The following is a 13,550-nucleotide window of genomic DNA, read 5'->3' on the forward strand; positions in this document are numbered from 1 at the left end:
TGTCAACATGCAGCTGTAAATATTTGGTAAATCTTATTAGATACTCACAGTGAAAGATCAGTTAAGAGCTCTTGTTTTTAAAGAATTATATTTATACACCCCTGAACCTGGTCATCTTCAGTGGAAATTATGCCTTGATACAAAGAACAAGTAAAGTTTCTGTCTGAAAACAAGACAAAACAAAATAAAACAAAAAAATGACAAAGCTCATCATATTCTCAATTCAATATTGAGACTGTAAATTAGAGGGAGCCTGTTATATGGTTGTTTTAGTTCATATAAGATTTTCCTGACTCAAAAATTCAGTTTAGGAAGGGTATAGAGAAATCAACTGAAGACTTAGCTTACTGTAATGACCCATGTCAGAAAATGCAACATTTCCTTCTGTATCTAAACTTAGGATCAAAGATACTCAAGCACTGAATATTTAATCACATCATCTGAAAGAGATTCAAAGCACTGCATACCCAGTCTTTAAAATACTGACAAAGAGCAATATCTTTTTCTAAATAACCATTTGAGTACAAGTTAAACAGTACAAGCTAAGCTTTACATTAGCACGTAAACTATAATTCTCCTAAAGTTGTGTCCATCCTAAATCTATCAACTTTCAATTTCAGGTCCCACTAAACATTTACTTCATGTTTTCTGGCTCCTTGACCTTTTCATCTCTGATTTCCTTGATGCAATCTCCAGGACCTTCACACGGTCTTTGCAGTTTTTAATATGTGCCTTTTCCTACCAGAACATGGCGCTCTTTAAACAAAGGGACAGTGTCTACACTCCTGAGAGAATTCAGCCAAGCAGGGCAATGTCCAGGGTGGGGCACGGGAAAATGTTCTCCCTTTCGTGCAAGCCATTGTTGTACTTATACACCCAAAACACAACAGAGACAGAGTACAGAACTGGCAAAGGTCACGTTTAGAAGTGATGACCCATTGTCTCACAACAGTGTCATTGCTCGAAGTTTTACAAGATACAGGGGAGTTTTGGTTAGAATGTATAACAACTGATAGATTTCTGCAGTACTAGGGTTGCAATGGGGCAAAATGGTGGCCTGTACATTTTTATGAAAGAGATCTTGAGGTTTCTACAAAATATTTTTTGTTTAGTAAGGAGTCCCAAAGCTTCCAACTGAGACCAATATCTGTGTCAAGCCATTTCTGCAGCTGTTCCTTTACAGATAATCCATTGGTTGAACGTTTATGGTTGATCTTTTGATGAGTAACTTGGGTCAGTTTTCTTCAACAAGCCTCTTGTCATGACTTGTTAGTCCATTGCCTTACAACTTTTCGTGAGGGACAGCAGTCCTAAATTCTCCCAGAGTCACCCCAAAGTCACATCCCAGGAGTGAAAGCAAATATGGTGGAGAGGACAGAAGAATGAACATTAGCAGCGAGAGAGGTCCATTGCAGGTATCCTCTGAGTCCTCTTTACCTTTGAAAAGTGGCTGTGGAAAATAAGTGGGCTGGCTTTGATGACACTTCGCTACGTTTATAATATTGCTCTGCCAATTTTTCACATGGATTTCTGCTCTCGAACAAAGATGATAAAAATGTTTAAACAGTCCAACTAAAAAAAATAACATCTTAGTGAATTTATGCTTAAGCAGCCCTTTGCTCCTAATGCACAACAGTAATATGTAAAATATAAATATATAAAAGTTATTAAATGATAAAATATAACTCTATAAAAAGGGAAAAGCAAAAAGTCACAAGGTTCAAATGTAGGGAAACATCCTGGCCAAAGGGTGAGTAGCACTTAAGTGAAGGGTCTGCCAGGCTCTTGGCCAGAAGCTGTTAGTGGATGGTGGCCACGTGCTCAGCTCCAGTGAAGTCTGAGGATGGGAAGGAGACCCCAGCCCCTTCATCACAAACTTTTTAGAGTCTTAACTCTTGATGAATTTCAGGCCCAGGAAAGTGGCAAAATAAAGTCTTAGCTTCTCAACCAGGCATTCAGCCAAGCTGCCTAATGGCTCTGTCATGATTCCTAATGAATTGTCAATGTCACTAGTCGACAGCAATTCTGACCCACTTTAACAAGTCCTGTCCTGAAATGAGGTCGCACAGTGTGGTCAGGAAAAAAACTGCAAAATCTAGAAAGAGTTGTGTGGACACAGAGAGAAAAGTGGAGGAAATGGATAGGAAAGCGAAAAATAAAAAGAAACTAAAAGGAAACCACACTCAAATCAAGCCTGTAATTTTAATTCCAAAGTCCCTTAAGAAATATAATGCCAAGAAAGGCAACAAAATAATTGTAACAGAATTCACTTGGGGTAAAATAAATTTCAGAGGGCAGTGCTATGGACTGAATGTCCATGTCCCCTAAAATTCCTATGTTGAAGCCTTAACCCCCATGTGACGGTATTTGGAAGTGGGGCCTCTGGGAGGTGATTAGTTCATGAGGGTAAGACCCTCACGGCAGAATTAATGCCCTTATAAAAAGAAGAAGGGACACGAGAGGTCGTGCTCTCTCTACCATGTGAGGATGCGGGGAGAAGGTAGCCATCTACAAGCCAGAAGAAGATTCTCACTAAGAACTGAATCTGCCAGCACCTCGAACTGGGACTTCCCAGCCTCCAAAACTGTGAGAAATAAACGTTTATTGTTTAAGCCACCCAGTCTATGGTATTTCGTTACAGCAGCCCAAACTAAGACAGGCAACCTGACATACATTGTAAAATAAACACGCTACCGCCTTTGCCTTTGGGCATTTCACCTAGAAATCTCACAGGTGCTTTAACTGAACATAACATAATCATAAACTCCTCTTTAGACCTGTTTCCTGTGACATACTCCCTGTCTCAGTGAGTGATACCACCATTAGCCAGTTGTGCAAAGGAGAACACTGGGTGTTACCCTCCACCTTCCCTCCCGCTCAATCCTCTCTCCACCAACAGATAAACCGCACCAACCACCAAGTCCAGTCCACTCCACCTCCTAGACAGCGCCACATTTGTATCATTTTCCCACCTGTGCCACTGTAATTTTAGTTCAAGCCACTGTTAGCACTTCCCTCAATCGCTGCCAAGGTCTTCTCTCTCTTTTCCTTCCCTCTGGTGTTTCCCCCACACAGACATAAAATTTTGACCCTAGTTAACTCTGGGGGCTGGGGAGGAAGGAAAGGGAGTGGAGTTAGGGAGTGCTCCCCAAGTGTATCTGCACAATTTTTTTTTCTTAGAAAAGGAGAGTGAAACAAACATGACATAATAATAAGATCTGATGAAGCTGAGGTGTTGATATGCAGGAGTTTGTTGCATTCTGTTTTGCTGGGATATTTGAAATATTTTTCAGTAAAAAAGTACAAAACTAAAATAGCACAGTAATAGATCAAATAAGATAAAATGCTACTGCCTGTTTGTAACCCTTTTACTATGAGAATCAATTTGGTAGTAAGTTTCTTGGCATTATAATATTTTTACTCTTCGAACCTAGAAATTCCATCTACAGATTAATACTAATGAGATCATTCCTTACATGGGTCCAAAGATGCTTATTAGAGGATGATGATGAATTAGGAATTGGCTGAGGGAGTTTTGTTTCTTCTTGCCAGTGCAATACAATGTATCCACAAAAATGATAACCATGAAGACTGAATAACACATGGAAAGGTACCCACCTTATGTTGTGAAGTGAAAACCTGTGTGTATATGTAAAGAAATACATCCATATGCACACAACTATGTACATCTATGATTAGAAAAAAGAATATTGAAAGGCAATAAAGCAAAGTACCAAAGTACATGTGTTAGGGGAGTGACTTCCTCTATTTTTAATTTTTCAGTAAATCATTTAGCTTAATTTGATAATACAGAAATTTTAGCTTAAAGGAAATAAAAATACATCACTGAATGACTCAAGTGTTTCAGGCAGTCTTCTATGTATATATTTAGCAGTGAGTGTCCTATGTGAATATTAGCATTTCATTCTCTACGTTGGAGAGTATGGAGGTAGATATACTGTCATTCTTCTCTGCCAGAATTAAGAGCACTCACTGTCACTCGAATAGACAGTGCGGCTGAGATTCAGGAGGGCACACGGGTACTAGGATAGGTCCTGTTGAGGTTTAATAACCAGAATGACATTTGCCCAAGTTGGCAGAGGTGCTGCTGGAGGATCAGGCTGTATCAAAACCAAATGCCCGATTCACATTTGGTAAGGCTGTTTCATTTCCCACCTAACTGTGGATGTATCCTTATGATTACTGCACAAATCAGCCATTTATATTGTATTTCCTATGCTCTGAATACTGCACAAGTCATGCAAAGGGTTTGGCCCATGTTGAAATAGAAGATGAAGGCCAGGGTGGATGGCCCTGCCCGGTCAGGACCGGCTGAGTTTCACGCCTTGGTGTCCTGGGACAAATGATTTAAGCTTAAAGCTTAAACTGTAATAGGGAAGAACAAATTGCTCCCCATGTTAGGTCTGCTCCTTTAGCCTGTGCTGTTTCCTGTGGTTAGTCATGCTGGTTCTGCATGCTTGTAAAAGACTGTTGCCCATAGCCTGAAATATACGGGATAGGGTTTTACACTTTCCTATTCATGTAGGGATAAAACGTTGCAGAACAGAGAATAACATTTGTCCTGTCGGAGGTTTACAGAACATCAGGGCCTGAGCTAGTGGACAGCTGCAAGAACAAAGGATTTTGACACCAGGAAGTTTGCACCAACCAACTATGCCTCAGACCCCTTTTTAGTATCAAAGGAGCTTGAATTCTGACTTGGGTAAGATGGTTCTTCTGGACACTAGTCCCCCATCTTCTGGGTCTGCTGGCTTTCTGAATAAAGTCATTATTCCTTGCCCCAACACCTCATCTCTCGATTTATTGGCCTGTCATGCAGTGAGCAGAATGAGTTTGGACTCAGTAACAAAACCTGTACTTCGTTAAAAAAAAAAAAAAAGTTGGGGGAGAAAGAACAAAAGGGATGCAAAATCTAAAAAGTACTCGTTAACTACAGTCCCGATGACTTCATTTTCCTCACAACTGCTCCTCAGGGAAATCTTTTTCAACAGCTTATTTCCTGCTTCAATTGCTTTTGCTTCTCAGTGAGCCCAGCCCTCCTGGGCAGTCGGGGCAGGACATCTGGAAACCCAGGAGGCAGCGGTGGGAATAGCAGAGCTGACTCTTACTAACGCCACTTTCGATTGCTGCCAGATGGCACCTTTGACGTGGACAGATACAGAGGTTTAGGGTTTTCAAAATGTCAGACATTTTGAAACGAACAAAAGATTCCTGTGATTTCTAAAAGTTGCCCTTGGTTATCTATACTGAAGGAGGAAAAGAAAGAAGTTGGTAACACAAAAATTGCTTACAAGGCTGATGGCACATGACTCAGTCTGTCGCTGGACCTCTTTCCAGACTATCTCCTGGCAGGTGGAGGGTGGGAAGAAGCAAGTGAACAAGTGAAGTGGAGACAAAGCACGTGAGAGGGAAGCCCGGGGAGGGGAGGCTGTGTTCTCTCGATTCCTTCACTTTGAATTCTTTTGCAACATTGCTGAGTCTGACAATTCAGCTTGTACCGCCCCAGTTTTACAGTAGTAACACTAGAGGTAGGAAATTCCAGAGCAGACTTGGACATGATCCAAGGGGAGAAAGAGAGGCAGAGGCTTTCTCATTGGCCAACGTGACAAAAGCCCCCAAATGAGTGAAGAAGCCTAAGTACCAGAACAGCCCCTGTGCCCTGCCCTCGGAGGCCGGGGGGAAGTTCATCTAACACGGCAGCGGAGAGAGTCTGCGCTCTCCAAACGTCCATGTGCTCCTTTACAGCTAGAAGCCTCTTTCTGCACTTGGATTGCGCACATGGGACTAAGGCCAATCAATGAAACGTGAGCAGAAGTGGTTTGTGTTACTCCAGGCCAAGGCCACTGCTAAGGGCCAGCCTGCCTCTTCGGTTTCTCTCTGGGAGCCAGGCATTTCCAGTGTCCCAGCTCAAGGTGAAGCAGGGCCACTTCACCTGCATCTGACTTAGGGTGGGTTAAACCCTTCATCGTGTTCCTGAGACTTTGCTATCTTTGTTACCATAGCAGAACTTGCCCCTTCCTGACATGCTGGACAGCAAGGAATCTCTCCCAGGCTTGACTTTATGAGGGAAAATTATTCTCCTTGTAGATATGAAAATTTGGTAAATCGGAGATAGAAGAAAAACACTGGGCTAGGAATTAGGAGAGCTAGATACGGTCTGAATTTGGCTGTGGTTTAAAGTACGCCTCTCGTGGGTTGTTTGACTTTCCTCAACCAGAGCAGTTTTAAACCTTTCTGTTTTGCTTTATAAAAAGACATGTTAACCCTTTCTTCAAACAAAACCTTTCATGAAGGACAGTATATAAAGCTGGTAAAGGAAAAACCACCCCCCTCTTTGGACCAGGACTCGCATGGCCACTCCCCACAGAGGCCCCTGGGCCATCTTTGTGGAACCCTGCAGACCCAGGGGCACAGAGTGCAAACCACTGGCCTAGAGGCCTCCACGGACTGTTCTGAAGCTGCTGTGGGCCTGCACAGACAGCAGCTGTTCTCACCTGTCCCACACGTTACACTGCACTCTGTCCAACGGCCATACTGCCAGAAGTACACCAGCCTCTCCACGTCACTGTCAAGGCCGTCCTTCCGGACTGTGTACTCATACTTGATGCCAGGGTTGGTCACCTGGAATAGAAGCTAAAAGACAGAGAGGGGCCATGTCAAACATTGTCATGACTTTATACCGCAAAGCAGAATCACATAAAAATAACACACTATGTCCATCATCTCAAAGTAGTCATGGACATAGAAATCAGACTTACGGTTACCAGGGGTGGAAGTGGGGGAAGCATAAATTGGAAGTTTGGGATTTGCAGACACTAACTACTATTAATAAAATCAATAAACAACACGGTCCTACTATATGGCACAGGGAACTATGTTTAATACCTTGTAACAGCCTATAACGACAAAGAATGAGAAAAGGAATATGTGTGTGTGTGTATGTGTGTGTGTGTATAACTGAATCACCATGCTGTACACCAGAAAATAACACAACATTGTAAATCGACTGTACTTTAATTAAAAAAAGTAGTCATGGAGGTGATGCATTGGAACAAACACCATTAAATAAATATATCTCTACCTCTGTTTCTACCTCCACCTGTCCATCTACATATGTCTATATCTAATCTTCTCCATTCTGTTATTTCTTGACTGAATTTCCTTGAGAATTCATGGGTGGTCTAATCATATGCGGATTACTCTGAGGGAATGACCAGGAGTGTCCTTTCCAACAAGCCTGGTAGGTCACCTTGTGCCCTCGTGTACTTACTAACATTGTGATTATGGCTAAGTTACTTAACCTCTGTTTGCTTTATTTTCCCCACCTACAAAGTGAGGATAATAATAGCATGACTAATAGAGTGGTTTGTGAGGGTTAAATAAATAAATGCAACGTGACTAGATTGGATTAGGTCAGTGCCTGGTATATGGTTAGCACTCAATAAATATTGATTTTAATGTAAGTATTTAATATTAATATAAATATTAATTTTGTTGTTGTTGTTGTTGCCTTGTGATGCCCTTTCTCTAGCTCTCAGGCTGATTAGTTCCTTCAGAGCATACAGCTCTGGGATTACAATGGTCATGAGTTGTAGCCACCACTCTGGGGACCTTCCCCTCATTTCCCTCTCCTGCAGGCAAACTACCTACCACGTGTTTAAAATGGACATCTGCTAATCCCAAACTCCCAATTTATCCCTCCCCCCTTTCTCACTTTGGTAACCCTAAATTCGCTTTCTATGTCTGTGAGTCTGTTTCTGTTTTGTAAATAAGTTCATTTGTCTCATTTTTTAGATTCTACGTAGAAGTGATACCATATGATATTTGTCTTTCTCCACCTGACTTACTTCACTTAGTATAATAATATCTAAGTCCATCCATATTGCTGCAAATAGTATTATTTTGTTCTTTTTTCATGGCTGAGTAGTCTTCCATTGTGTGTGTGTGTGTGTGTGTGTGTGTGTGTATAAATAATACCACAACTTCTTTATCCAATCATTTGTTGATGGACATTTAAACACATTAAATAATGCTGCTATGAACATTGGGGTGCATGTATCTTTTCAAATTAGAGTTTCCTCTGGATATATACCCAGGAGTGGGATTGCTTGATCATATGGTAAGTGTATTTTTAGTTTTTTAAGGAATCTCCATACTGTTTTCCATAGTGGCTGCACCAAATTACATCCCCACCAATAGCGTAGGAGGGTTCCCTTTCTCCACACCCTCCCCAGCAGAATAGCATCCTTTTTATACCTGAAGAACACTCATCCTCAAATAAACAGCCTGTGTCAACCATACTGGTAACTGAACTTAATGGATGATTTGGGGGCCCCTACCATTTCATTATGTGGATTTCAGCAATTTTAGGCAATAAAGGATTAGCAGCACACAAACTAGTATCTCACGTCCCTCCCTGTTCCTTGCTAAAAGAAGGCTTAAGGATTGTTAATGAATATCCCCTAGCAAATACCTTGGACAAGAAAATTAGAAAAATCCTAACTAATGCACATGTCAGCAGTTTCCTTCACTTCTGCATTACCTGGATCCACACTGACTCATTGGTGGGACCTGTGGCCATCAGTTTCTCCAGGTCCCCTTTCCTGTCATATTGAAAGATGGTCCCCGCCAGTTTGTAGTTCCCATTCCACTGGATAATAAATCCTCCATTGAGGTAATATTTTTCGGGGTCTTCACTCCTGATGGCCAGAAAGTTTCCAGCTCCCTCAACCTCCATTACCCGTATGTCCCTGGCTCCTTTCGGAATCAGTCCAATGTCAACATAACCTAAGGAGAGAAGACACAATGATGAAAGAGGCAAGCTAGCTTAGCTGAACACAATCTGCTTCTGACTCATCATCCATCCTCTTCCCAGTATCCCCATCATTTAGTACCCTAGCCTTCCTCCTAGGTGCTTACTGGGACTGGTAGATGTACTAACTATGGGGAATTGGAAGGAGTTTGTCCGTGAGTAGACTTCTCAGGGGCTTTGTGACTCAGTGTGTAATCAGTTTCATGAGGGAAGAGGTGAAATAAATGCAGATTGGGCTCTGAAGTTTTTGTGGTTGATCCAGCATTTATATTCTGTGATTATATGTTAATAGTTCAAAATGTTCAGCTTCCCATTAGCATTTCTACTCCCTCATTTGTTGCTGCTATCAGATTAATCTCCCTAAATATTGCAGTGTCTCCATCCTTTCCCTCATCCTCGTTGCCTGAAAATTAAAGACAGACTCTTAGAAGTAATTTAACCATAGCTTAAATTCATTAAGAGAATTCTAGAGGGAATCTTGGATTGATTGCCACCTGGCGCTTTTGAATACAGCTTGTGATGAGAAATAGCTCTGAGTACAGCTTTTTATATTGCTGGACAATTATATTCATTAGAAAGGGGTTTTTTTTCTTATGTTTTGATGAAATATAAACTTATGTTTTATTCTCATGTGTTCTAATCCAACATTCTGAAAAGGCACAGAAGACATCCACTTAAAGACCATGATCAATTGTAGCTACGGCTGTTATGGTAGGAGACATACTGGGAAGAAAAGGAATTAACACATAACAGTTTCCTCTCTTTGCCAGACTCTAGGCTGAGCTCTTTATGGATTCACCCTATTTATGCATCTTAAGAACCATCACCTCATAGATGCAACAGAATGGAAAGAACGTGGACCTTGGGGATGGCACTGGGAAAAGAGTACGGGAGGCACAGGAGTCAGACATTTGAGTTCTAGTTTCTGCGTTGCTACAAGGGAGCTCCATGATGTTTATCAACTTATTTAACTTCTTTGAACGTCATCTGCACAATGAAGCACCTTGAATGAGATGATGCCTCACCCGCTCCCAGCTCTGATAATTGATTATTTTGCCCCTTTCTAAGCTTAACTTTCTCCATTCCTTTACCTTTTCCATATAGAACTTGATTTTAAGATCCTGATCATCCTGGTCATTTTCCACTGGATATATACTAGGTTTTTTTTTTTTTAACATTTTTTTTTATTGAGTTATAGTCATTTTACAATGTTGTGTCAGATTCCAGTGTACAGCACAATTTTTCAGTTATACACAAACATACATACATTCATTGTCACATTCTCTTTCGCTGTTTTTTTTTTTTTTTTTGACTAACAAGCAAATCCTCATCTCTGTCACCTAAAAGTGCCCTTACTGCTCCCTTTCCCTCAGACACTAATGGCATGGGGTCCTGGGAGTTGAAAACCTAAGGCTGGCCAGCAGAAATGATTTGCTCAGAAGCTGGGTATGGGCCACAAATTTCTGCTCTATTTTAAACCGGCGGCTCTCATCCAAAGGAAACAAAATGTGGGGCTTGAAGTACTTGATTAAATTCCACTGGGCCCTCACACACTTGCCTGAGACAGCTGGTTAAAACTACTAATTTATAAATAGCTCGGGGAAAATATTTATCACATGTAATTGAGGCTAATGTAATTGTCTAAAATGCCTTTGGAGCACTGCTCCCCGCAGCCATCATCTGACTTAGGATGTTGCATGTGGTCTCAGAGCAGAGCTCAAGCAAGAGAGCCAACTGGCAGTAAGTAGTGTGGCAACCACCTTATCCCTTGTTTAAAAACAAAACAAAACAAAAACCAGATTGGGAAAAAAAACCTCCAAAGAGTTTGTTTTTTTATTTTCCACTTAAGAGGAAAAAACTCCAAAATTAAAAATATTTATCATGGACAGATTCTTTCAAATTGAAAGGGGAGGTATATCAAATTTAAATATAAGCTTTCAGTAAATATAAGTACTGCTTCTAAACAGTTTGTCAACAGGAGATGTCAACTGAGGCAGATGTAGCCAAGAGCAAAAGTAATAAATATCTGTAATATATATTTGCAAAAAAAATACCTAGGAGGAAGCCAAAGGATAAAATTATAATATATCCACTAGACTCCTTTGCACACGACAGAACAGCCCACAATAAAGAGGACTATAAAATGAAGAGTAAAAGTTTCCACTTCCCTCCACCCAGGGTCCTACATCCCCAAGATAATTACAGTTAATAGTTTCTTGGATTCTCTTCCAAAATCTTGCTTTGTATGTATAAGTGCATATACATACACTTTTTTAAACAAGTGCGATCATACTATATGAACTATTCTAGCTATTCCTTTTTAACTTTAATATCCCTTACATATATTTCCTTATTTTTTGAGCATTTAAACAGCTACAAAAATGACATAAACCCATTAATTATACCTACCCACTGTGTTTTTTTCTTTTAAAATACACTCTATTTTTAAAAATTTCTAAAACTTTTATTATTTTTTATTGAAGTATAGTTGGTGTATAGTATTATATGTTATAGGTATATACAATACAGTGATTCACAATTTTTGAAGGTTATATCCCATTTATAGTTATTATAAAATATTGGCTATATTCCCTGTGCTGTACAATATACCCTTGTGGCTTATTTCATACATAGAGTACCTCTTAATTACTTACCCCCATAATACCCCTTCCCTCTTCCCTCTCCCCACTGGTAATCACTGGTTTGTTTGCTCTCTATATCTGTGAGTCTGCTTCTTTTTTGTTATACTCACTAGTTTGTTGTATTTTTTAGACTCCACATATAAGTGATATCATACAGTACTTGTCTCTGTCTGACTTATTTCACTTTGTATAATACTCTTCAAGTCCATTCATGTTCCTGCAAATGGCAAAATATCATCTTTTATGGCTGAGTAGTATTCCACTGTGTGTGTGTGTAAGTATATATATGTGTGTATGTGTGTATATATCTTCTTTATCTACTTATGTGTTGATGGACACAGGTTTCTTTCATATCTTGGCTACTGTAAATAATGATGCTATGAACAATGAGGTGCTTTAACCAACCCACTGTTAATGGACATTTATGAGGAAGGAAATGGCTATCAACCTCTTTGTCTATAAAATGAAGAAACTGAGTTCCTAAGAAAGGAAAAAAATCTATGCTGCATCACACAGCTAGATGGAAAATAAACATACCTATAACCAGGGTTTATTAACCAACTCTTAGTACAGTGTTTTTAATGGAAAAATGTGGTTGGTAGAATAGAGATGAAAAAAAAAAATCCCCCTTGAATGTCTCATCCTCATGGGTCTTCTTACAGGAATAAGAATCATATTAAAAAGTTGTAGGTGTGGAGGGTTATTGAGATGTTCATTCTATGTTAAGGGAAGATTTTTAAGGTTGATAAGAATATCTCCAAAGTATTAAGAATGATGAATATAGTCATTCAGCAAATCACTTTTCTCCCATCTTCCCAGGTAAACACTAGCCTTTTGCATCAGTGTTGGGGGAAGTGAGAAAACATAATCTTGATCTCAAAGGAAGTGTCTCTAGGCCCATGGACACCACTTGAAGAAACCATCCCATCACTTAGTCTTGAATGCCTTCAGCTAAAAGAACATTCAGGGCTTTTGAGGATGGGCAGAAGATTGGCCTCACTTCTGAAGACATGTCACAAAAGAGACAATGGATTATTGGTGCTAATGTACATCTTATTCAACTGTTCTAAAAAAAGGAGTTATCCACTGGCATATTTGGTTTCCAGTCTGTCACTTCAAATAAAAATGTGTTCATAAAGAGGTGATTCTATTAACCCAGGCAATTTATCTACAGCTACCAGCTTGTCTTTTTAAAGATTTGTGCTGTCAGTTTGCAGCAAGCAAAACAATCCTCACCGCAGGCCAAGATGTCATAGTTTCTGTGGGATGCCTCCTGGGAAAGGCAGATCCACCTTCTGAGGCCTGGCTCAACAGCAGTGACGCATCAGTGTCTGGTTCAGATACAGACCTGCATTTGACCTGCACACTAATTACAGTGAGAAAGAGCTATGTGCAAGTAAGTACATGTGCCTGGTAGATCTTTTGAGAAGTCAAACTCTCCTGCCCTAGATTTGGAGTTTTAGCCTCAATTATTTCAAAAGAGGGTTGCAAGGGGACTGGAATCTTGGAAGACACTGTAAGCAACCACAACCCACTTGCTAGAAGCCAGTGGAAAGGAAACAGAGAAGAGGGAACAGACACTGATAAGGGCTTCCTGACCCTAAATGCCTCTGGGGCAAAGGGTCCCAGCTCTGGTGGAACTTTGACGGGAAACTTCTCCAGTAAATGTCCAGTCTCTCTCTCCCTACCCCTCCTGACCCAAGGCTGCCTGGAAAGCATGATCTAGAACAGTCTCCAAGTAAGGTGCTATTCTGGTTTCAAGAAAGCCATGTCCCCACTTATCAGTATGCACAAACTCTGCCTTAGGTCCCTTCTCTGGAATATATTCTTATACGATTCTCATCCCATCTACATGAACTTCTAGGCCCTCATCTCCCGAGCCTGGGTTAATGTTTTGATTCCTAGCATTGGGCTCTCTTATTCCAGGCAAACTAGTCTTTCTACGAAACTGACCTCCTCGTGTCATTCGTCCACCTAAAATCATAGATTGGTCCCTATTCTCTCTGAAATCAACAGCAAAGAAATTGAACCGTGTGGTCCAGCAAAGGAGCAACTTTGAGTCATGAAGCCATATC

General features: G+C 40.5%; 1 protein-coding gene across 4 annotated transcripts in view; it reads right to left on the reverse strand.

Moving 5' to 3' along the window:
- ADAMTS12 (ADAM metallopeptidase with thrombospondin type 1 motif 12) overlaps positions 1 to 13,550 on the reverse strand; it is a 287,771-nt gene that overhangs the window by 59,529 nt on the left and 214,692 nt on the right. For 3 of the 4 annotated variants that reach the window (XM_045517090.2, XM_010955560.3, XM_074356860.1), the window contains 2 exons: positions 8,564 to 8,808; positions 6,516 to 6,654 (listed from right to left, as the gene is read on the reverse strand). In XM_045517090.2, coding sequence (XP_045373046.2) covers positions 6,516 to 6,654; positions 8,564 to 8,808 — 384 coding nt within the window. Of the gene's footprint in view, positions 1 to 6,515; positions 6,655 to 8,563; positions 8,809 to 13,550 lie in introns of those variants that run through there. The other variant, XR_006725097.2, reaches the window with a different exon arrangement.

The sequence above is a fragment of the Camelus bactrianus genome, chromosome 3 (assembly GCF_048773025.1).
Source record: "Camelus bactrianus isolate YW-2024 breed Bactrian camel chromosome 3, ASM4877302v1, whole genome shotgun sequence".
NCBI classification, from domain to species: Eukaryota; Metazoa; Chordata; class Mammalia; order Artiodactyla; family Camelidae; genus Camelus; species Camelus bactrianus.